Source organism: Xenopus tropicalis, chromosome 5 (genome assembly GCF_000004195.4).
Source record: "Xenopus tropicalis strain Nigerian chromosome 5, UCB_Xtro_10.0, whole genome shotgun sequence".
NCBI classification, from domain to species: domain Eukaryota; kingdom Metazoa; phylum Chordata; class Amphibia; order Anura; family Pipidae; genus Xenopus; species Xenopus tropicalis.
In genome coordinates, this window is record NC_030681.2 from 64,130,152 (window position 1) to 64,155,356 (window position 25,205).

At 40.5% G+C, this 25,205-nt stretch overlaps 1 protein-coding gene and 1 long non-coding RNA gene across 2 annotated transcripts in view; one reads left to right on the top strand and one right to left on the bottom strand.

Annotated features, from left to right (window-relative positions):
- Window positions 1-5,974: 5,974 nt before the first annotated feature.
- On the top strand, window positions 5,975-8,875 carry LOC116411059. Its single transcript, XR_004222795.1, has 2 exons — window positions 5,975-6,028; window positions 8,618-8,875. It is a non-coding gene; the product is annotated as an uncharacterized LOC116411059 (long non-coding RNA).
- An 8,899-nt stretch (window positions 8,876-17,774) lies between these two features.
- sytl3 (synaptotagmin like 3) overlaps window positions 17,775-25,205 on the bottom strand; it is a 45,606-nt gene continuing 38,175 nt past the window's right edge. Inside the window, exons 11-13 of the mRNA XM_002937212.4 lie at window positions 22,664-22,763; window positions 19,399-19,569; window positions 17,775-19,134 (exon numbers count right to left, since the gene is read on the bottom strand). Coding sequence (XP_002937258.2) covers window positions 19,111-19,134; window positions 19,399-19,569; window positions 22,664-22,763 — 295 coding nt within the window. The 3' untranslated portion in view covers window positions 17,775-19,110. The remainder of the gene's footprint in view (window positions 19,135-19,398; window positions 19,570-22,663; window positions 22,764-25,205) is intronic.

Consider the following 25,205-nt stretch of genomic DNA (forward strand, 5'->3'; position numbering starts at 1 on the left):
AATTCATGCGCTCTGGATGTCCTCCCGTAAATCCGGATTAGGGAAAGAAAATGTTAGAATAAAGATTGTGTGAACGAGTGCCTTACCCCAGACTCTAAATACACTGTCCAGATATACTAAGTAAGATATTTTTATATAACTCAAAAAGTGACTGCTCATATCGACTTCACAATTCCCAGAATACGTTAAAAAAATGCAACGTCAGCGCTTTAACATGTCAGCCAATTGGATTACTACAGGTTACGTAGGATGGTGATTGTTGCTATGCGCAACAATTTGCGCCACGATTGTTGCTATATGTCGTATTTAATAGCTAAGATGTAGTTTGATCCACAAAATCTTTTTTTTTTTGTAGGAAAAATATCTGATCCCCACAGCTGTAATACACAAAAAGATATTGTCAGAAAATATGTAATATATAACATTTGTGTATTTTTTTTATTTAAACAAGTTTTAATACATTTTAGTGATAGCATTTTCTGGATTTTATGTTTTTTTCTAGTCCCCTGGACAACGTAAAATCAAAGCTTGTATATTATGTAAACTTACACTGTAATAGATATTTTACTTATCTAGCAAGTATAGTTGAATATTAACTTTAGGCTTTCCTTAAATAAATAAGGAAGTCCACCTTTGAAGGACGTCAACCCAAAAACTGAAAATTTAGTCTTACCTGAAATTTTCCTTTTCTTTAGTCCGTAAGGCAGCACACAATGGGTTAAGGTCCGGACCCATCCCTGGTAGGACAGAACACAACCAATAAGCGAGACCATATAAGACCCCCTCTTTCCCCCCCTCAGCCGTGTTAGTTGACAAGCTATCATAGGAAGACACAATGAACACACAATTTTAATGCTGAATATTTATTGGGAGGGTCCAAAATTTGTGCTGCCTTACGGACTAAAGAAAAGGAAAATTTCAGGTAAGACTACATTTTCAGTTTTCTTGGCGTCCTACAGGCAGCACACAATGGGACTTAGCAAGCTAATAGGGGAGGGATAATCAACTAAGCCGAAAGCAGGGCTGCTTGAAGAATTCTGCTGCCAAAAGCTGCGTCCTGAGAGGCTGCTAAATCCAACTTGTAATGCTTTGCAAAGGTGTGAACATTACTCCAAGAAGCTGCTCTACAAATCTCGGTAATCTCCACTGCTGACCTCTCCGCCCAGGAGGTAGCGACAGCTCTTGTAGAATGCGCCTTTAGTGGGAAAGGTGGTTCTATATCTAAAGTAGCATAGGACTGAGTAATAGCATTCTTCATCCATGCCGCAATGGAAGATTTCGATGCCTTCTTCCCTTTCCTTTTTCCGGCAAAAAGGACAAACAAACATTCTGAAGATCTGAACTCTTTTGACCTTTCAATATAGACAGAGAGGCATCTATGAAGATCTAAAAACTGCAACTTTTCCTCCACTGAGTTAGAAGGTTGTTGACAAAAAGCCGGCAGTATAATTTGAGAGTTGATATTTGACTTAGTCGGTACTTTAGGTATGAAGTAAGGCAAGGTTCTCAATATCACTTTATCCAGGAAGAACAGAGTATAAGGAGGAATCGCTGCTAACGCCTGCTGTTCCCCTATCCTTCTTGCAGAAGTAATCGCTACCAAGAAGGCAGTTTTCCAAGAAAGATGCTTCATACTGATCTCCTGCAAAGGTTCAAAGGGGGAAGCACACAAAGCCGACAGAACAGTATTTAAATCCCAAGGAGGAACAATGGAATGAAGAGTAGGTCTGATTCTTGACACTGCCTTCACAAATCTCCTAACAAGAGGTTCTGTAGCCAAATTCTTGGAAAGGAAAACAGAAAGCGCTGAAATGTGGACTTTCAGAGTGTTTGGTTTTAGTCCTTTTGAAAAACCATCCTGCAGAAACTGAAGGATTTCCGACAATGGGCAAGCAGTAGGAGAAATACTCTTTGTCTCACACCAGGAACTGAAAATCTTCCACACTCTGGCATATACTGCAGATGTTGACTGTTTCCTGGCAAACAACAGGGTGCCTACTACATCCCGAGAAAGGCCTTGAAGGGCTAATAATTCCCTCTCAGCCTCCAGGCTGCTAGACTCCATCTGGCTGGATTTGGGTGCTTCAGGTGCTTCTGAAAGAGAAGATTCTCCTCGGGCGGAAGAATCCAGAAATCCCCTTGGGACATCACCATCAGATCGGAGAACCATGTCCTCCTGGGCCAATGGGGGGCAATTAGGATTACTGATGCATGGTCTTGTCTGATCTTCTGGAGTACTCTCTGAATCATAGGCAACGGAGGAAAGATCGGGGTAGCTTCTTGTTCTGCCGTGACGCCATCAAATCTATTTCGGGAGACCCCCATCTCCGAACTATATGAAGAAACACTTGGGGATTGAGTTCCCACTCCCCTTGCTTCACCGTTGTCCTGCTCAAAGTGTCGGCAACAGAGTTGTCCACACCCTTTAAGTGAACAGCTCTGACTGACTGAAGATTCTTCTCTGCCCAAGACATGATCCTCTGGCATTCTTTCATCAGCAGAGGGACTCTGGTCCCCCCTTGCTTGTTCAGATAAGCCACCGTCACTATGTTGTCGGAATGAATCAGGATTTGTTGATGCTGCACCAGCCTGCTGAATTTCAATAAGGCCAGCCTGACTGCTCTCAACTCTCTGAAATTCGACGATTGAGTTTTCTCCCATAATGACCACCTGCCTTGGGCCATATGTTCCCCAAGGTGGGCTCCCCAACCGAAGGCAGAGGCGTCCGTCGTCAAGGAAAGAAACTCTGGCACTTTGAAGGACTTGCCCTGCACCAGACGCTGAGTCTTGCACCACCAATTCAGATCTCTCCTGAGACTGGCCGTTACACAGAACTTCCTGTCCAGAGACATAAGAGACCGATCCCACTCTTGCAAGATCCGACGTTGTAGAGGACGGATATGAGCTTTCGCCCAAGGAACTGCTTCCAAAGAAGCGGTCATCAACCCTAGGACTTTCATGGCAAAACGCAGGGACACAGGACTGGATCGACTCAGAGCTTTCACTGCAGATTGCAGAGCAGAGATCTTGTCTGGTGGAAGAAAAATCTTCATCTTGATTGTGTCTAACTGGAACCCCAAGAACCTGATGGATGACACTGGATTGAGGTTTGACTTTGCTTTGTTGATGATCCACCCGTGACTCTCCAACATTGCAATCGTGAAGTCTCTGTGGCAAAGTAACTGGGCATAAGAAGGAGCTTTTATGAGCCAGTCGTCCAGATATGGCACTACATAGACTCCCTGCTTCCGAAGAGCTGCCGCCAGGACCACTATCACTTTTGTAAAGACTCTCGGAGCTGAAGTGATTCCGAAGGGCAGGGCCTTGAACTGGAGATGGTGAAGAGTGCTATCCGTAGAAATTTCCTGCTGCCCTGATGAATTGGAATATGTAGATAGGCATCTTTTAAGTCTATCGTAACCATTAAGTCGCCTTCTTGAAGAATGCTTAATGCCGACTTGACCGTTTCCATACGAAATTTTTCTCAGCAAAAAATGGCAACTGTTGCTTATCAGAAGCTACAGGGGGCGCACTGTTATGACCCATCACTTTATTCACTTCTTTAACTAGTTTTGAAATTTTATCCACTGGAAAAAGAAATAAATCATCTTTCCGTTTCTTTACTTCATCAGGGGATGCGGAAGACGAATTACTAGAATCATCTGAGCCAGCATCAGAATCAGAAGACTGACATGAGACATGAGTGGGTACTTGTGGATTAGGAGCTCCCGCTCCAAATTTCTGAAACATTTCTTTAAACCATGTAAGAAAATCCTCCATTTTATTCTTAGATGATATTTGGGCACATTGGTCACATTTGTCTTGCCGACAATCATCAGGTAAAGGTTGTCCACAGTCTGAACAAAAACAATGCCTGGATTTCCTTTTTCTTTTTCCAGATGCTCTGGCAGAATCAGACATCTATAGAAAAAGAATAAGGGACATAAATACCCATACAATCATTCAGTTCTGTCATAAAGGACTGGTAAGAAGGCTACAACAAGTACCTTCACAGCCTCAACAGACTCTCAGCAGCCTGGCAGCGCGACAACCGGAACTGCAACCCAGCAGACAGCCGGCATCAGGGAGGAGAAAAAACCTTTAAATAGGCTTCCTGATGCCGGTAATTTTACCCCCTTAGGGCATAAAGGGAACCCGCACTTACCGCACCGCTTTTCCTCAGCTTCCCAGCTACTTGAGAACGGCGCTCAGCGATGACGTCATCAGCCGCGCCTCCTTGCCAGCGCATCGCACCGGAACAGAGAGCAGGGACCTGGCAGATTCTCTCCTACTACATGGCGCCGCCAGCTCACAGCCGCCGCACCAACATCCTTCTGCCTGGTAAGCCTAAGGGAGCATGCACACTATCCCCTGAACAAGCCACCCTCAGGTGGTTGCCCATAAGGCCATCGAGCTCCTCAGAGCCCGGATCTTCAGACCCCGAAGGGTCTCTGTATATCCTACCCTAGATAGGACAGAAAAAACACGGCTGAGGGGGGGAAAGGGGGGGTCTTATATGGTCTCGCTTATTGGTTGTGTTCTGTCCTACCAGGGATGGGTCCGGACCTTAACCCATTGTGTACTGCCTGTAGGACGCCAAGAAAAACATTTTTTTGCCTAATAAAAGAAAACATAGTTCTAAGCAACTTTGCCATATTGATTCATTACAATGTATCCATGTTTATCCAGTGTTTATCCGTCCTTTTCTATTCTCTGCCCTGGTGGCTCTGACTTTTGAAAGGATTTAACACAAGCTAGCAGATTGACAGAGCTATCTTGCAGAAGGAGACTGGCTTCTACCACATTGTTAAAAAAAAAAGCCATAACCAGAAGTTAGGCAAATGCTGTTTTCAGTAGAAGTTACATTTACAAATAACTTTTAAAGGAGAAGGAAAGGCAAAATCACTTGGGGGTGCCAAAATGTTAGGCACCCCCAAGTGACTTTAATCGCCTACCTTTTACCCCGGGCTGGTGCCACTGTTCTGAGAGAACAGCACCAGCCCGGGATAGCTGCAGCACTTCCTGCTTCGCTCATGCATGCATGTGCAATAGAGTGAAAAAGCCGAACTTTAACAGAGAAGTCGGCTTTTCACTCTAATGCGCATGCACCGGTCCCAGGAATTTGCCAGCAAAACAAAGCAGGAAGGAGGAAGCGCTCGCTACAGGTACCCTGGGCTGGTGCTGTTTTCTCCTAACAGGGGCACCAGCCCGGGGTACAAGGTAAGCGATTAAAGTCACTTGGGGATGCCTAACATTTTGGCACCCCCAAGTTACTTAGCCTTTCCTTATCCTTTAAAGCACTAACATTTTTTAATGAATACTTTTCGGGTACTTTTGTTTTTATTGATGTGGCACACAAGCAAAACATGAAAAGTTATTTTGTCATGAAGAAACACATATTCTACCACTGACTAAAAGACAATTCAAAATTATAAAGTAGTATATAAAAATGTGCTTATGTTACTGAATTGTTCTAAGAATACTTTTGCATAATCTACATGAAGCAGGTGATTACATTTTAAACAATTTTGTAATATCGATACATTCATATTTACTTGATATGTATAGTTTTATATAAAAAATAAAACCAATGTTATTTATGTTCTGTCACTAGTTGTTATATATACATAAAACAAAAAACAAAGTTTAAAACATATACAATGTGTTCAGATAATTAATATGAATTATTTTGCCAAAATGGTTTACTTCTAATGTATTTTTGTGGTTTATTGTATTGCCTTATAAAACACCAAAATAATTGATATGTTCCATGGCATTTCAATAATATAACTACTACATTAATAGTACTTCAATCATGTTACCAATCTTACATGTCATCTCACCATGTCTTACAGAATGCATACACATACAAATGAGTGGTGGCAGTTGAAGTGGTTTGTTTACTCACCTTGGAAATTGTTACCATGAGCATCACAACATAGCCACCTAACAGTATTATTTAGTGTAGTCTTCAGCAGTACATCATACAGAGCAGAAAGCACTTAACTACCAAGGAAGTACACAGAAGGTATAGAATAAAACAGCAAAAAACTTGATGCTCCAATGATTTTTACTCAGTGCTCTCTAGATGTTATTTTTTAAACATAATTGTAGCATAATGGTTCTTTTTCTCTAAACCTTTTATATGGTACCTAAAAGGTATCACAAAAAATGAAACTTATAATCATGATAGACCCAACCTTGTATCATAGCATTTTTTATTGAGGCATCTTTAAACCTTTAATTTCCAGAAGGATTTTCTATTTCATTTGCAATGAGTGACACACATATTTGCTCTCTCACTTTATGGGAACTTCCTAGGACAAATATACTTTCTTATTTCATAGTAACATAGTAAGTTGGGTTGAAAAAAGACATACGTCTTTTTTCAGATTTCTATTTAGAGTTTTTCTGTAATTCCTCTGCTTTGACAAGAATATACTGATAAACCGAAAAATGCTTTAATTATATAAGGATATTTATCAGAAACAGATTGTTATTTTATGCATAAAAAATCCTCATGTCTTCCAAACGGGCTAACCACAAATATTTATAGATTTCTGAATGGTACAGATCAGAAACTACCAAGTGTACACTACCACATTTTTCAAACACCAATCCAGAAATTGGCATACTTTAGATTTTAATGCCAAAAAATCCACTTACAGTAGGTAAAAATGTCTTTCTACTCCAAGTTACAAAATTTGCATTTTACACATGCCATTAGATACCAACATAAAGCATAATAAAAGAATATCACTGTTCTTTTGAACTGTTTGATGCCTAGGATGCATGTATGTGCCGTGTATCAATCCCCAAATTAGATGAATTGGGAATCCAATTATGAAGACTTGGACTGAAGAGTAGGCCTGACAAGTCAATACCCACTGAGTCTTTGTTTAAGTTACTGGAGTCACTAGAAATTAGTGACTAGAAATTATATCTGGTTTGTAAACAGTTTCTTCCTACAACTGTGCTGGATGGCCATGGGAAGTGTGTTTGCACCCTTACATGCCAACATGTTGGACATGTATGAATATGAACACTTGATACCAAAATCAGGACCCAATTTGCTATTATATTCACACTATATGGATGACCTGATTCTGATTTCGAAAGGGCATTTGGACTCTCTCACAACCTTTTATAATTACCTCAGCCCTATAATAAATCGCAAAAAAAATCTTTTTTTCTGTGACAAAATCATATTTTGGCATCAAGAATGCCAAACCAAAAACATTGAGTGTTAGTAAATGCCCCCTTTAATTCTGACCCACACTGTACTGACTTAGATCTACAGATCTTTAGAATTGGAAACAGATTAGGGATTAGACACAAACCAACTGATCAAAATACTCTCCTGCATCCTGACAGTAAACACCTTCCTTCTACTTTCTAAGGCAGGGATCCCCAACCTTTTTTACCCATGAGCCACACTCAAATGTAAAAAGAGTTGGGGTGCAACACAAGCATGAAAAATGTTCATAAGGGTGCCAAATATGGTCTATGATTGGCTACTTGGTAGCCCCTATGTGGACTGGCAGCCTAAATGAGGCTCTGTTTGGCAGTTTTACAACTGATTTTTATGCAGCTAAAACTTGCCTCCAAGCCAGGAATTCAAAAATAAACACCTGCTTTGAGGCCACTGGCAGCAACTTCAAAGGGGCTGCGGAGCAACATGTTGCTCACGAGCCACAGGTTGCAAGCCCGGATTTGTGGAGAGGCCACAAAGGCCCAGGCCTAGGGCGGCACAAACCTGGGGGCATGCCACCCCGCCGCACCAAAATCTTAAAATGTTTGTTACTATACAGAGCAATGGGGACTTCTCCCCACTGCTCCGTATGCAAGTTTGACCTACTACGCATGCGCGCGCACTCCCGTTGTTTACGCATGCACACTCCGGTGGGGGGGCGTGCGACCAGGGAAACAATTTTTCTCCATGCAAGGCTAATCTGGCAGCTGGCCTGGGGGGTTGGTGGGGCAGCTAAAGCTGTAAGGGGTTGTAGTGGTGGCTACAACAGCGGGTGCACTTATGTGTTTGGTTGGCCCCTGGAGTTTCTGTTGAGAAACTGAATGATATTCTGTTAGAACAGGGCTCTGCTTCAGTGTAGGGGGGCAGGCAAAATCTGCTTGAGTGTGTGTGCATACAAAAGATAGATATAGAGGCCCAATTATCAACTTTCTCAGATATTGTTGATAAATAGTGGATTCATTCTTCTTACATATTAAACAGTCCCTTTAGTTCAGTGCTGTCAAACTGGTGTCCCGCGGCCCCTTGCGTGGCCCCCACCTGTCTGGCTGCTGTGACTGTTTACCTTTGTGTAAGCTTTAAATGGTATCAGTACTGAGATAAACTGCCCCCCCTGCATTGTTCACACCTCATACTCAGGCTGTTAACCCTGTATTGTTCACACCTGTAAGACCTTAGACTGTAGGCTCTAATGTTGTTTACTTGTTCACACCTTAGCAGTGCTGATATTGTATCACTGTATGAACTGCAGTACAAACTGTTCATGTCTGAGTAGTCATAATCAGTTACTTACATAAACATGATAGGTGTCTTTGTCTCCTTCTCTACTCTGTAATACTTAACTCTGGAGCGCTCTCCTCTGTCCAGACTTCCCAGATGAGGTCAGTCAGTCGTAGGAAGCCAGTCAGCAAAACACGTCAGCGGTGGAGAGAGACGCCAAATGGGGAACGCGAACGGAGAGACTTGCTAGCTGGGACCGAAGCGAACACTGCAGATCGCAAAAGGAGACTGATAAGCGAGCAAGGATCCGATGCTGTTTACAAAAGGACTTATGATGGGCGCAATTTTTATGACGTTTGTGAGTTTAACTTTTCATATGTTTTAGAATAAAGTTTTAGGGTTTTACACGTGTCCATTGTATATTTGTCCAGCAGCAGGAGAAAGTAGAGAAAGAGAAGCTGAGAGTTATAGTTCTACCAAGAGGGAATTTGTTACACGCTCCAAGACCATAGTGTTGGTCTGTAAGTATATGCACAATTGGTTAAGTATAAAAGGAAGTCACGGAAGAGTGTGAAATATGGAAATTCACTTATTTAAATAGACACAAACTTTAAACACTTTGTAGTAGATTGTATTTATGTGTTTTCACAGAAAAGTGATGTGAATTTGGTAGTGGTGTTCATAAGATTTGTTTCGGATACAAACACGTTTGGAGGGGTGATTATCAATATTATATTACTGTATTACGCTATATATATGTAGGGGTTTGCTAAAATAGGCCCCTCAGGATGTATACCCCTAGGATAGGTCCCTGGGAGGGTAATGGTTAAGGTACATTGGGTATAGCCTGGTATCTCTATAGTTAATGGGGAGTATCCCCGCAGTTCGGGTTATGGCCACAGGGTGGTGCATAGGCCTATATAAGGGGAATGCAGCCATGTGCTACAGGCCAGAGTTAAGGGAGAGCCTCTGAGAGCAGGGGTACTCTCCTCATAGGTATATTAGGAGTTTTATGTGTCAGATCACTCTAGTTAGGGCACAGTTAGAATGGGCAGAAATAGCCCCTCCAGGAGTGGTAGAGGGATTAGAATCCCCCAGCAGTACATCAGCTGGAGTGCAGGGACCCAAGAGTCTAGGTAGGTGGTTAGGCTGCCACTAGAAGGGGTACTACTCTGAGGGTACTTAGTCGTGAGTACCGGGGATGAGTCCTGGAGGTGGTCCGGCTTGGCGTGAGTACCGGGGAGAGCCCTTAGAGAGGGTCTCTTGGCGAGTAGTACCGGGGAGGACATCTAAAAAGGATCATCCTGGCGGGAGTACCGATAAGATACCCAACAGGGGTAGGTACTCTAAAGGTTTAAAGAAGGAGAGTGTCCCCTGCACTGTGTTTGTATTGCCGCTCCTGGAGAGGTCCTGCCTAATAAACAACCATCTGTTTCATCACAACTGTGTGTTCATCGTGTCTGCCTCAAGGAGCACCTACCTACCAGTAAGTGAATACCCCAGGGAGGGGATACCCTTTGGGGGTTGTGTGAGGTCTCAGGCAACACTACACCCAAGTATCTAGTCCCAGGGAGGGAGTTGTAGTTCTCCCATAGCAGAGCCCTGGGTGGAGGCACGCCATTTATCAGAGAAATCCCTGCTTCCCCCATAGTAAGCGGGGCTCAGGACTCCTGGAAGCGCCAACCAGTGACATATCAGCAGGTAGTGCCACAACCGTTTGTAAAGTGGGCTACATATATATTTTTTATTTTTTTATTTTATTTTATCCCATAAGACCTCATCTGGGAAGTCTGGACAGAGGAGGGCGCTCCACAGTTAAGTATTATTGTTTAAACCGAAGCACAAGGTATCTGGAGTAGGCTATACATTTCATTCACACTAAAAAATAATTTTGTTCCTTCTCTACTCTGCCTGCCCTGCTCTACCCTGCCTGTGCTATACTCTGCCAGCCCTATGCTGCCAGTGTGCGCTTCACTCTGCCTGCCCTGTTCTACCCTGCCTGTGTGTGTCATACTCTGCCAGCCATATGCTGCCTGTGTGTGCTCAGTGTGGTTTTAAAGAAGGGAGTGGACAAAACTGTCTTCCACTATCGGCCCTCACCACGTAGGCCAGAAAAATTCAGGCCCTTGGTAACACAGAAGACAGATAGCGCTGCTTTCTTTATTTCCCTTTGGGGTTTCCAGTTACTGTGACCTATCCATCAGTGGTTTTTAGGGTTTCAGTAAAAGGAGTAAGTGCCTTTGGGCCCATTGGTTAATTGTTGGCCTATCGAGTGCAGACAGACAACATGGCCTATGGCCTATAATGCCTTTCTCCAGAACATAATTTTGTATGTGATCCCTTAACAAGCCTTCAAATAACTTGTCCACCACAGATGTCAAACTTACTGGCCTATAATTACCAGGCTGAGTTATTAATCCCTTTTTAAAAAAAGGAATGATATTAGCTTTCCTCCAATCCATAAGTACCATACCAGATGAAAGAGAGCCTGAGAATATCAGAAACAGAGGCCACTGTAAAACTAAACCTAGCTATCTCAGTACCCAAGGGTGTATTCCATCTGGCCCTAGTGCCTTGTTCACATCTTGTTAATCTTGAGTAAACCAGTATGCACCATATCCTGCATCAACCACTGAATAAATTGAGCTGAGCCAACAGTGCAGCTATTGGGTGGTCTTGGCACTCTGGCTCCTCTACTTTATACAGTGAAGAAAAGAAGTGGTTTAGCACATTTGTCTTTTCTGTATCCGTTGTAACCATATTGTTATTATAAATCAATGGGGACACACTCTCAACCTGCATCTTTTTACTATTAATATAGTTAAAAAACGTTTTGGGGTTAGTTTTAGAGTCTGCCGCAATGCGCTCATTTTCTATCTGTGCCTTCCAGATTTGCTTTTCAAAAATTCAGTGTATATTTGTTTTTTGCACCAAACATCAAATGAAATAACATTATGGTCACTATTACCGAGGGGTTCAACCACTTGCACATTTGCTATGCATTCTGGGTCATTAGAGATCACTAGATCCAGTAAAGCATGGTTTCTGGTTGGCTCTTCAACAACCTGTGACATAAAGTTGTCATACAACAAGTTTATAAACTTGTTCCTATTTACTGTCCTGGTAGTACTATTGGTCCAGTCAATATCAGGGTAATTAAAATCCCCCATTATAATCACTTGCCCCACTAGCAGCCTTTTCTGTTTGTAACAGGAACCGAGTTTCTTCCTCTTTGATTACACTAGGGGGTCTATAGCATATCCCTACCAATAATTTGGTGGACTCTTTTGAGAATCTCAACCCATAAGGCTTCAGCTCCCTCATTTACCATCATCACTTCCTCCTTAATATTTGCTTTTAAACCCTGCTTAATGCCCTAGGCGCCACTTCACCCCCACCGCTGCCCCCCCCCCCGCCAAGCACACCCAAGGGAGCGCCAGGAAATGAAGTGTTGGGGTAAGAGACCCTGGACTAGGGGTGGCAACAGGGGTACCTGCCTAGCATCCCTTTACTGTTGCACCCTAGGCAGATGCCTCTTCTGCCTAACCCTAGTTCTGGCCCTGCTCCTCCTTTCCTATTGGCTCTGTCCCTCCAAAACAACATATAGCCTCCAATATTAACTGCCTATTCATGCAACTCATCGCTTCATATTTCCTCTCCTACGCCAGCACCTCTAACTCTCCCATTTTACCTGTCAGACTCCTTGCATTAGCATACATACATTTAAAACTTGTACCAGTGTGAGAATTTTGTATATAAAACTTACGGTCCTCCCTTCCATTATCCTTGTGTCCTTGGCCAAAATAGAATCTTGAATCTTTGAAAAATTGCTATAGTAATTACATTTGTGCATGAAATTATTTAAGTTTATAATTATGCCATAATCATTGAGCCACATCTATACAGCCCTGACGGATTGCACCTCAATGGAAGGGGGTCTGCTGTGCTAGGGGAGAGAATGGTTAAGAGGTTGGAGGAGTGTTTAAACTAGACAAGGGGGGGGAGGGTGAGCTAGAATTCCATGGGAAAATTAGTGTAGACGGGGTAGGGGGACTAGCAAAGGGTTGTGGGGGAGGAGTGAGGGGGGCATATAGTTTATCAGATAAGGAGCTTCCGTTACAAGGAAAGCAGTCTCATAATTGCCTTAGCTCTAATTCTCCCTTAGCTAATGTAAACATCAGAGGGAGAAGTAATAATCTCCGCTGCATGCTGGCTAATGCGCGTAGCTTGTCGGGTAAATTAGGGGAGCTGCAAGCTATTGCATGTATTGAAAATTATGATTTAATAGGTATCACTGAGACCTGGTGGGATGATAAATGCGACTGGGCTGCGAATTTAAATGGTTATACACTTTTTAGGAGGGACAGAGAGATTAAAAAGGGTGGAGGGGTTTGTCTTTATGTAAAGTCAGACTTAAAGCCATGTAATAAAGACATTACCAATGAAAACGTCGAATCTCTTTGGGTAGAAATTTCAGTAGGGCTGAAGGTCACAAAGAAAATGATCATTGGTGTATGCTATAAACCACCCCGTATAGATGAGGGGGATGAGGCCCAGCTATTGTTGCAAATGGAGGAGGCTTCAAAACTGGGTCAAGTTGTTGTTATGGGGGATTTTAATTATCCGGACATTGACTGGAGTAATGGGGTGGCTAAGTCAGAAAAAGCTAGTAGGTTTGTAAATATGCTAAATGACAACTTTTTATTTCAGGCAGTTCAAGAACCCACTAGGAATGACGCTATTTTGGACCTGGTGATTTCTAATAATAATGAACTTATCTCTAACATTTGTGTGGGTGAGCATTTGGGGAACAGTGATCACAACATGGTCTCCTTTGAGATAATGCTGCAGAGACAGCTCTATAAGGGAGTAACTAAAACGCTCAATTTTAGACGTGCAGACTTTGCCAGTATAAGGGCATCTCTGCAATGTGTCAACTGGGAAAGGCTTTTCATGGGGTTAGACACAGAAGGAAAATGGAACATCTTTAAAACATTGCTTTGTAGGTATACACAACAGTATATCCCCCTTGTAAGCAAGGAGAGGCATCGCAAAGCAAAACCTTTATGGCTGAATAAAAGTGTTATTGTCGAGGTTGGTAAGAAAAAACGTGCTTTTAAAGCATTCAAGTTAGCTGGGACAGCGGAAACTTTCATCAGGTACAAGGAAGCAAATAAAGCATGCAAAAAAGCTATCAAGCAAGCTAAAATAGAAATGGAAAGGGATATTGCTGCTAGGAGTAAAAAGAATCCTAAATTATTTTTTAATTATGTGAATAGTAAAAAAATGAAGCAAGAAGGGGTGGGAACTTTATTATCACGGGGGGGGTAAGTTGGTTGATGAGAACGGGGAAAAAGCTGAAATTTTGAACTCTTATTTTTCATCTGTCTATACATCTCAGGAGCCAGATAATGAAGGCTTCCCTTGTAATATGCCCAGTTCTAGTAATTTAGCTACTGGCGCGTGGGTCACTCGGGAGGAAATTCAAAAGAGACTTGAACATGTAAAGGTAAACAAAGGTCCAGGGCCGGATGGGATTCATCCCAGGGTATTAAATGAGCTGAGCGCTGTGATTGCCAAACCTCTTCACTTAATTTTTCAGGAATCATTGAGGTCTGGCATGGTGCCAAGAGACTGGCGGATTGCTAATGTGGTGCCGTTAAAAAGGGATCCCGTTCTCAGCCTGAAAACTATAGGCCTGTTAGTCTGACATCAGTAGTAGGAAAACTTTTGGAAGGGGTAATAAGGGATAGGGTACTTGAATACATTGCAGTTCACAATACTATTAGTTTGTGCCAGCATGGTTTTATGCGTAACAGATCTTGCCAGACTAATTTAGTTGCCTTTTATGAGGAGGTGAGCAGGAACCTTGATGCTGGAATGGCAGTTGATGTCATCTACTTGGACTTTGCTAAAGCGTTTGATACAGTACCTCACAGAAGGTTAATGATCAAATTAAGGAATATTGGCCTAGAACATAATATTTGTAATTGGATAGAGAACTGGCTGAAGGATAGAGTACAAAGAGTGGTGGTAAATGGAACATTTTCTAATTGGACCAGTGTGGTTAGTGGAGTACCGCAGGGGTCAGTCCTTGGGCCTTTGCTTTTTAACTTGTTTATTAATGACCTGGAGGAGGGCATAGACAGTACTGTTTCTATTTTTGCTGATGACACTAAATTGTGCAAAACTATAAGTTCCATGCAGGATGCTGCCGCTTTGCAGAGCGATTTGACTAAATTAGATAACTGGGCAGCAAACTGGAAAATGAGGTTCAATGTTGATAAGTGCAAAGTTATGCACTTTGGTAGAAATAATATAAACGCAAACTATCTACTGAATGGTAGTGTGTTGGGGGTTTCCTTAATGGAGAAGGATCTAGGGGTTTTTGTTGATAACAAGTTGTCTAATGCCAGGCAGTGTCATTCTGTGGCTACTAAAGCAAATAAAGTGCTGTCTTGTATAAAAAAGGGCATTGACTCAAGGGATGAGAACATAATTTTGCCCCTTTATAGGTCCCTGGTAAGGCCTCACCTTGAGTATGCAGTGCAGTTTTGGGCTCCAGTCCTTAAGAAGGATATTAATGAGCTGGAGAGAGTGCAGAGACGTGCAACTAAACTGGTTAAGGGGATGGAAGATTTAAACTATGAGGTGAGACTGTCGAGGTTGGGGTTGTTTTCTCTGGAAAAGAGGCGCTTGCGAGGGGACATGATTACTCTGTACAAGTACATTAGAGGGGATTATAGGCAGATGGGGGATGTTCTTTTTTCCCATAAAAACAATCAACGCACCAGAGGTCACCCCTTTAGATTAGAGGAAAGGAGCTTCCATTTGAAGCAGCGTAGGTGGTTTTTCACGGTGAGGGCAGTGAGGTTGTGGAATGCCCTTCCTAGTGATGTGGTAATGGCAGGTTCTGTTAATGCCTTTAAGAGGGGCCTGGATGAGTTCTTGATCAATCAGAATATCCAAGGCTATTGTGATACTAATATCTACAGTTAGTACTAGTGGTTGTATTTATAGTTTATGTATGTGAGTGTATAGATTGGTAGGTGTGGGTTAGGTGTGCTGGTTTTACTTGGATGGGTTGAACTTGATGGACACTGGTCTTTTTTCAACCCTATGTAACTATGTAACTATGTAACATATAAACAAAGCAGTATATGTTGCTTTATGCATATGTAGAAATGTATTAAATATATTGTGGGATGCAAGACTGGTTACTGAGGATCTTTTTCAGAATCACAGTACTATGAATCAGTCTGCAAACAGACAGTGTTTTCATAATTGAGGAGATACTGCTTCTGTGTTGCGTTTGTTTTAGAAAATTACTTTCCTGTAAGAAAACAGAGCTGTCGCTGTGTGGTGAAAACTGCCTTTGTTCATAGCTATAGCACTACCATGTAAACATCTACAGGGAGAAGCCCTTGGGCCAACATTCTGCATTACAGGAGGGAAATAGAATAAGTATAATGCACCAAGGTTAAATTGCCATTTCTTGTACTGAAAATAAAAATAACATGTATTTATGTTAAGATTCAGCGTTACAAATGAAGCTACTTTTGACTACTACTAGAGGTCCTTGAAAAACATTTAGGGGCCGATTCACTAAAGTCCGTAAAAACGAGTGATATTTATAGCATGCATTAAAAATAATATCACTTCTTATTTTTTGCAGTTAACAATCGATTCACTAAAAGGACACTTGTCTGAATTAAGAAGCGATGTTCTTGTTGTTATTTATCTGACATATGAAGGGATATTTTATGACATATTAAGGGATATTTTAAACCATGCAATATATTTATGCGTTATTTCGTAGCACGCAATATTAGTGCACGTAACCATTACTTTCTGAAAACTAGCATTCTGAAAATGATCCTAGGATTCATCACTCTAGGGCAATCACATACTTGATCCTCCTCTTCACAAGCCAACAAAAATCAGACTGCAAACTCCATCTTGTCTTGCCAAATGCTCACAAACTGCAATGTTTTTTAAATACACCTACTCCAAGTAGGTGTTAATATTAGCACAGATTACTGCAATATTTTACACGTTTAATGCTTCATATGTGTTTTTAAATCATGCGTTAGTATTATTTCTATTCGATAATTACAGCAATGTGATGCAAATACCGCTTTGCTATAATACATTTTTTTACGCATGCGATATGACTTTGATAAATCGGTACTTAATTATCGCACACTTTTTAACACAAAAAACTATGCGATAAGCACTAACGACCTTTAGTGACCTTTAGCCCTTTACTCTCTTGACTTAGAGTACTCTATTTCCAGGTGCATGGAATACTGTATATTGAATACAACAGAAAAAAGAATGCACATCCAATCCATAAGTAAAACCAATGATGAGTCTGATGAGGAGAAATAAAGACACAATCACTGAATACCCTGGGTCAGTGCACTTGTCAGCAGAAAACTGCACCAGCTTGGAGTACCTGCACACAAGGGATCCTCTTCCTCCTGTTTTCTTTGTTTGTGAACCCGGGGCCAACTCATGCACAGTACAGTGAAAAAGCTGGATTTTTGTTAAAGCTTTGCTTCTCAATCTATTGCGCATGGGCAAGTGGCGTGAAGACAGAAGAAGGAAGAGGATCACTCGCTCACCGGTACCCCGGACTGTTGCAGTTTTATGCTGACAGGTGCACTGACCCAAGGTATCAAATAAGTGATTACAATCACTGGGGGGGTGCCTAACAATTGGCACCCCCTCAGTGATTGTGTCTTTCTTTCTCCTTTAAAGAGTGAGTGATCCCTACAGTGATCGTACCTTTCCTTCTTTAATTTTAGATAACAAGAATTACTTAAAATCAGTAGTTCCTATTCTTTATATGGCAAAGTACTTAAGTCAGCACCCAGAAAAGTCCCTTTGGTTCCATTCTAGTTCTTGATAGACACTTGCTCCCTCAATATTGTACAAGGTGTTTAATATTGTGTATTTTGTCCTTTTTAAAGCATATTTACAAAAACTTTAACGTTAAATCCAGCGGAAAAACTTGTTGGCAACTAAAATCACGCTTTTATTTTTATGACAAAAATAAATAGCTTAAATGTTGAAAATACACCTCCCATTAACGTCTATAGATGCTTTTTTGAAAATTAAATTTACAAGATTTTTTAAATTGATAAATCTCAAACATTCAAGTTCAGAAAACTTGAGTTAAAAAATAATCATGAACAAGTTTTTTTGCCACAGTTTTCTTGCATCCCAGAAAAAAACTTCTAATCCTAATGAAATTTTTCCCAAGTGTTTTTATCTTCCATGAAATATCCAGTTGCTTTCATTCCATTTTTGTAATGATTTAATATGGGTTGATCATTTTTGTTATTCATTTGTTCAGGTTCTGCTTTACTGAAGCCTTACACGTGTCTTTTGTGTGCTTAACGTTATTTTCTATTTGAACCCCTAGGCCAATTAGGGTTTACTACACACAAAATTGTGCAGAAGTATTTACTCTGATTTAAATATATTACAAAATTAAAAATGTGGTGTGTATGCTCAGTACTGAAGACAACTTTTTGCTTTTATTTACCTTTTTACATATGAATTTAAACTGTCATCTGCCCTTAAAAAAGATTTCTGCCATCAATAATAACAAGGTGAAGCTGCATCAATTTAATTTTATTTAGTTCAGTACCTGCAACAATGGGTTTAGAAGTTTATATAAATGGAGACTGTCATCCACCCCATAACATTTTAGGTTAACAACTAATAGGCTAATCATACCATCCAGATTTTATTGAATGGTTTTGTTCCACAGTGGTGGTGGTACCTCAGTCTTATACAATGGCATCACATCTTCTTCATGCTTTTTTTGTCCTGACACCAAAGGGAATTTTAACTGTTAAACTTTAACCAAAATATTTGCAGTTTTGTAAAGGAGACCTAGTGAACTGTAAGGATATCACTAAATAACAGACCAGGCTGTGTTGTTTATATTAAACTTTCTTATTTTTCTTTTTTAATAAATTATCGCTCTAACTTGAACCTTACCAGCAATAACTTTAGATTCTGATATCCAGAATGCAGCTCTATATCTGGGATAGGATCAGCAAGATCATAGTTTAAAGTAGAAATGTAAACATTTTCATTTACCAGCCCTAGTTAAAATGGCAGACACAATTCTGCAGTGAAGATGTTAGGGTATTAAAGAACTAAGGTTTTACTGTCAAGAAAAACAATGAAAACAATAAAATATGTAAATGTTTCAGCAAAAAGAATTTTTTTTTATAGTTTACATACTTATGGGGGATTTAAATAAAAGTAATACATTTAATAATGTATTTATTGGAATAAAAAATATGTACTCATTGAGGAGCAAAATTGGTTGCATCAAATAAAAATGACTGAGGCTGAGACTGAGGGAGCATGCTTTTGATGATTTCACAAACTAATTCTTCCACTTAAGTCTGTCCTCTTTGTGTTTCTCTATCTTCAGGCCGTTGGTCAGATGGACCTCTTTGCTGTAGTACTTTTCATCACAATTTTCAGGATGCAGCCTCCAGAATACCACTGCTGCTCTTTACATGCCAGTTCACATATGTGCTTTTTCTGGTCAAGGTTGGTCAGGCAGTTGGTCGACATCTTCTCGCTTTTGACTGTCTACCCTTTGAACTTTCCTACCAATCCACTCGGTGATATTCCTATAATTGGATGTTATATTTAGCTTTTGTACAATAGGTTTTATTATTACATTTCATCAAGTTAATATTGTTTCTTACAGAAGGCACCTTGGAAAGACAAACCTATATGTAACAAAAGTCATAAATAATATTTTTTATTAAACACATTTATTACCACTTCACTGGATTTTTTTACTGTAATATTATGTGTATATATACAGTATATATATTGATAGTTACTACAAGTGACATTTTACTGACCATTTATTGTATACATTTACATACCTTTGATCTCAGTTGGTACCACTTAAATGACTGGGTCGAATTATCCTCAAAATCCCAAAACTCAAGTGGTAAACTCACTTCTCCTAAGAAAACTTTCCTCTTCAGTGTACTCACATGCCACAAGGATACTTGAAGTATTCGTGTCTCCAGCTGTGAATGTTCAATAGTGTACTTAGGAAAAAAAGAAAAATGTAAGCAAGGGAGACACATGTTTAAGACGTTAATGTATACAGTTGTAGTACAAGGCATTTTGTATCACTTTATTTCTATTCACAAAAAGAAGGTTTTCGCTTTGTGTCTACACCCTAAGGGCAATGACACATATGTTTCTTTGTCATCAGCTTTCAAGAACTGGTAACAAAACAACCAAAATGCCATGCTCTAGTTGCTAATGTAAATAATCAGGGGTAAATTATTCAAGTACCTCCAAGGAATTTTCACATGATTTAAATAATTAACCTCTGGCAGTTTACTTTACCAACAGTAAAACAGCATTTTGGTCATTTTATTGCACCGTGCTTTAATGCAGGGGACAAAAGGACTCATGTGCCCTAAATGATTAGATTGTACAATCACATTCTGCTCAAATACAGTATTTGGGCATAGCTGGGTCACTCAACTGTGTTTAAACAAGTGGGGGGGCTTTATTTATATGGTGGAGGTGTGCAGACCATAACAATGATCTGAATTATCAGTTATTTCTCAGATAATGCTTAAGAATTCCTTAGAAAAATTAGGGGCATGTTTTTTTGTGGAAAAAAGTAACAAACAAGGAAAATCACATTGTTGTATTAATTTTCAATAAGGCTGAAGTTATTTTTCAGATGGAGTTCTTTCAATTGGAGTTTTTGAGATTAATTCTAAATTTGGCTCATAAAGGGTAAAATGTGATTTTGCGGTGTTCAAGTTTCACGTTTTCAATTAAGTTTTTGAGATCAAAGGATTTTAATGAATTAGCACACAATCAGGATTTTCAAGTTTTTCTGATTAAAAAAAAATAGTAAATCAGAATTTTAATTATTCTGACTCCCATATTTCTGTGCGATGTGTTGTTATTGCAACTACATATGTTTTGAGGATGTTGGTTGTGCAATTTTTTAAAACAAAGATGCACTGGTTTTAAGGTGGCCATACATGTAAAGATCTGGTCATTTGGCGAGGTCCCAAAACAAGCAGATCTTTCTCCCACATTGCCCTAGCTATTATGTGTAGGGAAAATGATGGGTCCTTCTGGCATATGACTTGGGTATGTTTGGTTATTAACTGGTACAGTACTGTAATTGCTAATTATGTTACAGAAACTCTGAACCTTCCAATGTTCTGGAAGTTCGCCTGTTAGGGTGAGTAAATCTCCTACCAATAATGTATGTATACCTGTTAGGTCCCTTATTTACCATGGCAAGAAAACATAAAAAAAAATGTCCCCTGTTTTTCTGTCTGTGACATCATCCAGCCTGGTTATAGATTGGAGAGAAACCCGATTGGCTGGGAGCCCCAGTGCACTTCTGGGAGAAAGAGAGTGCCTGCCAAAAATCAGGGGCATGTCCAGCAGGTTATAAAGGGAGCCCCTTTTGTTTTTGCTTGCCGGAGAGAGAGACCAGATCTGGAGTGAGTAACCAGCCCTATACTCTGCTTTTCATCGAGTTTCAGACCATAAGGTCTGCATAGTTGCTGGTGGATGCCTTTACCTGCGTATGAGTCTCCAATGTGTCCCCCCTGAGGAGAGGTGTTGATCAAGTGCCTGCTATGTGAGAGCCACTGCCTATCCAAAGGGTAAGGTACTTTGGGGCAGGTAGCGCTACCTGGGGAAACTAAAGAGCTTTTGGGGAAGGGACTTTGCCAGAGACTGAACTGGGCATGATTATTTCCCACCAGGTATTGGGACTGTGTCCTGGGAGAGACTGAGCCAGAAGTAGGTTAAAACCACACAGGTTTCCCAAAGCAGGGTTATATTACTTGCATTCTACAGTTACTGCATTTTGAAACTGTTATATAAAGTGTATATTTGCTGCAAAACTGTGTTTGATTATTTTCCTAGTGAAATCCCCCTGAGGTGTGCTCTTTGGTGTCCACTAGGTGGAGGCACTGCACTGTAAATCCCAGTTCTCAGTATCCTTCTTATGCATGGAGAAGTCAGCTCTTCTGAAATAAGTAAATAAATAAAGCACAGAGAAGTAAGTGTAATACCATTTCTGCAGAGTGTGCCAAGAAAGGGTTACAAAATATTATAAAGTAATTAAAGTATAATGTACTGTTTCCCTGTACTGGTAACAGTTGTGTGTTTGCTTCAGAAAGACTATAGTTTATATAAATAAGCTACTGTGTAGCCACAGGACAGGTTGCATAGCAGATTATAGATAAACTATGTTGTGTTATCTGCTGTCTACTAATGGTGTTATCTGCTATGTAACCTGTACCGTTAACCCTTTAAGTGCCAGCAGAAATTCACATTTAGGTTCCCCTCAGTTGTGTAAACATTCTGTGCTGTTACATTTTAGGGGCATTAACTGGGAAGGTAGTTAGGAGCTTAGGTAGGAAAACTATATATATTTTTTTCAACAAGATTTAGAGTTCTAAAGTAGAGATGGAAAGGGGTATAGCATCTAGGAGTAAAAGGAATCCAAAACTACTGTTGCATGGGTCACTCAAAAGAGGCTTGAACAAGTAAACAAAGATCCAGGACACACACACAGGCAGCATAGGGCAGGCAGCCTGAATCTGGGCTTACAGCCTGAATCTGAGGTGTGAACCATGCAGGGAGCCAGTTAATCTCAGTACTGATACCATTTAAAGCTTATACAAAGGTAAACTGTCACAGCAGGCAGACAGGTGGGGGCCATACAGAGGGGGGGCCAAGGGCCGCCAGTTGGGCAGCAATGTACTATATGATTTAACTGGCAAGGTTGGGGATATTTTCTATGAAAAAAAAAGGTGCATGCGAGGGGACACACAGAGCTACTAGCAGCTACTTGGCTACTTGGCTAGCAGCTTCTTGGCTACAAGAATAGACAATGCTGATCATTTAGTGATAATTGTTTGTACATGTGTTTTAGCAGAGGCAATTCTATTGTCTAAGGTAGGGTATTTTCTGCCATTTAGTAGCTGTGACAAGTAACTAATACTAAGTAGTCTTCATCCTTAAGCAATGGATAGATTTTTAGCCAAGGATGTTTAGGGGAAGGAACCTGTAGCTGTGGATTCAATAAATGGTGCAGGTCAAGAAACAATGTGAAAAGTTCCCCAGTGACCTTCAGTTATACTTTACCTTTAATGTTTCATTAAAACATGGGTCCACAGTATTCTTTTTAATGCTTGTCTTCATTTTAGAATGGGATTTTTCAGGAAGTAAGTAAGTCTTTACATATCTAAAAAATAAGAAAATGCGAAAATGCAGTCATCAGTAACAACTTACATTTTAGACAAGCATGTAGCAGAGGAAAAAAAATAAAATATTTTGTACCTTGCATATATATATATATATATATAGTATACAGACAGTGAGCTGCACACACCAGGACTTTGCAAACCACTGGTTTGTCCCTGAGGAAGAGCACCGTCAGTGCTCGAAACATTGGACCTTTTTTCAAATAAAACATTTTTTTGCAAAGTCCTGGTGTGTGCGGCTCACTGTCTGTATACTATATTTAGAGAGAGAGAGAGAGAGAGAGAGAAAGAAAGAGAGAGAGACCCCCAAGAGACTTGTTTAGTTCATTAGTTACAATTGTCTCTAAGCTCAGGTGTAGCTTGTTAAGATTCCTGGGCTCTCTGCCAAAAGATACCTATCTAATTAAGTTTGAGAAACATTGTATCTTTGGGAGGTATGCACAGGCAAGCACTGCATTTTTGCTGTCCTGAGAGTGCAGATTTTTACAGTGGTCTTTGTTTGTATATAAGCATGGACTGCAGCCAGACAAGCTCTAGCACTAGCTGTCGCAGGTCAGAAACATAGTGACAGAAGTTCCCCTTCACCCTCACAGTTCCTGCAAAAACAAACTCTAACAAAGCCCTATTCCTCTAAGGGCAGGTCCCATCTAGGACAGATTCCAGTAAGCAGATATAACACTGTTCATATCAGAGATCCCAAGGCAATGCAAGTTTATCCAGGGTACTGTATAAACTTCTTAAGGGGATGCACACAGGATTCAGATGTCCTTGTCACTCTTGTATCACAGTAATGTAAAGATGCTGTTAGCAGTTCAGCAACTTTATTTCTCACACTCACTTCAGACTTACAATCCTCCTTCGACTATTTTCCATGGCTTGCAACATTCTGACATCCTTTAAAAGCATAAAACATAATGGATTGGCTGTTGTTGGTTTCACCCAGTTTTTCTATCCTTGGACCGTAGTTTTTATAGTAAAAACCACTGCAGTTTTGGGACCCTGGTTTTAATAGTGTCTGAATGGAAGCAATTTAAATTTCCACACTGAAAGTCAATGCGTGACATCTGATAGTTGGTAGTTGGTGAATCTGGCCACTTTTTCTAACCTGGAACTGCAGTTACCCAGTGACTAACGTTTACTTTTACTATGTTATAGAACGACCTATTCCTTCCAGTTTTGCAATTGGTCTTCATTATTTATTCTTTATTATTCTTTTGAGTTTTTTGCCTTCCTCTTCTACCCCTTTTTGGCTTTAAAATGGGTCATTGAGACCAACAGCCAAAAACAATTGCTCTATGAGGCTACAGTTTTATTGTTATTGTTATTGCTTATCTACTTTTTCTGTCACTCTACTATATTCCAGTCTCTTATTCAAACCAGTCTGGTTGCGTGGGAAATAAGAACCAGATAAATCACTGAAAAACCAAAGCCAAATAACTGTATAAAAATGTACAAAAATAAAGAACAATTACAATGTTTAGGGACCCAGGGATTAATAGTTAAAGAACGGCAGCAGTTTAAATTTAAACCAATAAAAGTCACTAGGTAAATTGTGGTTGGTGGGGAGTCGAAGGTTTGAACCGCAAATACCCAGTGACTAACTGCAAAGTTTTCAAAACAACCCTGGAATTAATACTTAAATAATGGCATCAGTTTAAATATAAACCAATGAAATTTAATGGCGGGGGGGAAATTAATTGGCTGTCGGTGGCTCCACCCACTTTTCCTAACCTTTAACCTTTGTCCCCCAGTGACAAACTGTGAAAAGTTTGGGGACACTGACATTAAACGTGTAAGAATGGCAGCAGTTAAAATTTCCCCACTGACATTAATTAAAGAAATGTGATTGACTGTTTGGGGCTTTGCCTACTTTTTCTAACCTTGAATAAGTAGTCACCCATGGGGAACCCTGGCATAAATAGTGTGAGAAAGGCAGCAGCATAAATATAAACCAATGAAATTCAGTTGGTGAAATCTGATTGTCTGTTGGTGGCTCTAACAACTTTTTTCTAACCTTAAACCTTAGTCTCCCAGTGGTCAACTATGAAATGTTTGGGGACATTGGCATTAATCGTGTGAGAATGGCAGAACTTTAAATTTTCCCATTAAAATCAATTAAATAAATCTGATTTGCTGTCTGTGGGTCTGCCCACTTTTTTTCAAACATTGAATTATTGTCACCCAGTGACTAACTTTGCAAACTTTGGCAGCAGGTTGAATTTCCTCCACTGAAAGTCAAAAGATAAAATCTGATTGGCTGTTTGTTGCTCGGCCCACTTTTAGGCAAATAACTACTTACAAAGCAGTACAAAACTGCAAATGATTATACCAGCGCCAAAATGCACGGGAAGGGGGGTGCGATGCGCAGGGGCGAGGTGGCCGACCAGGTTGCCTAGGGACGCCCGGTCAGCTCGGCCCGCCCC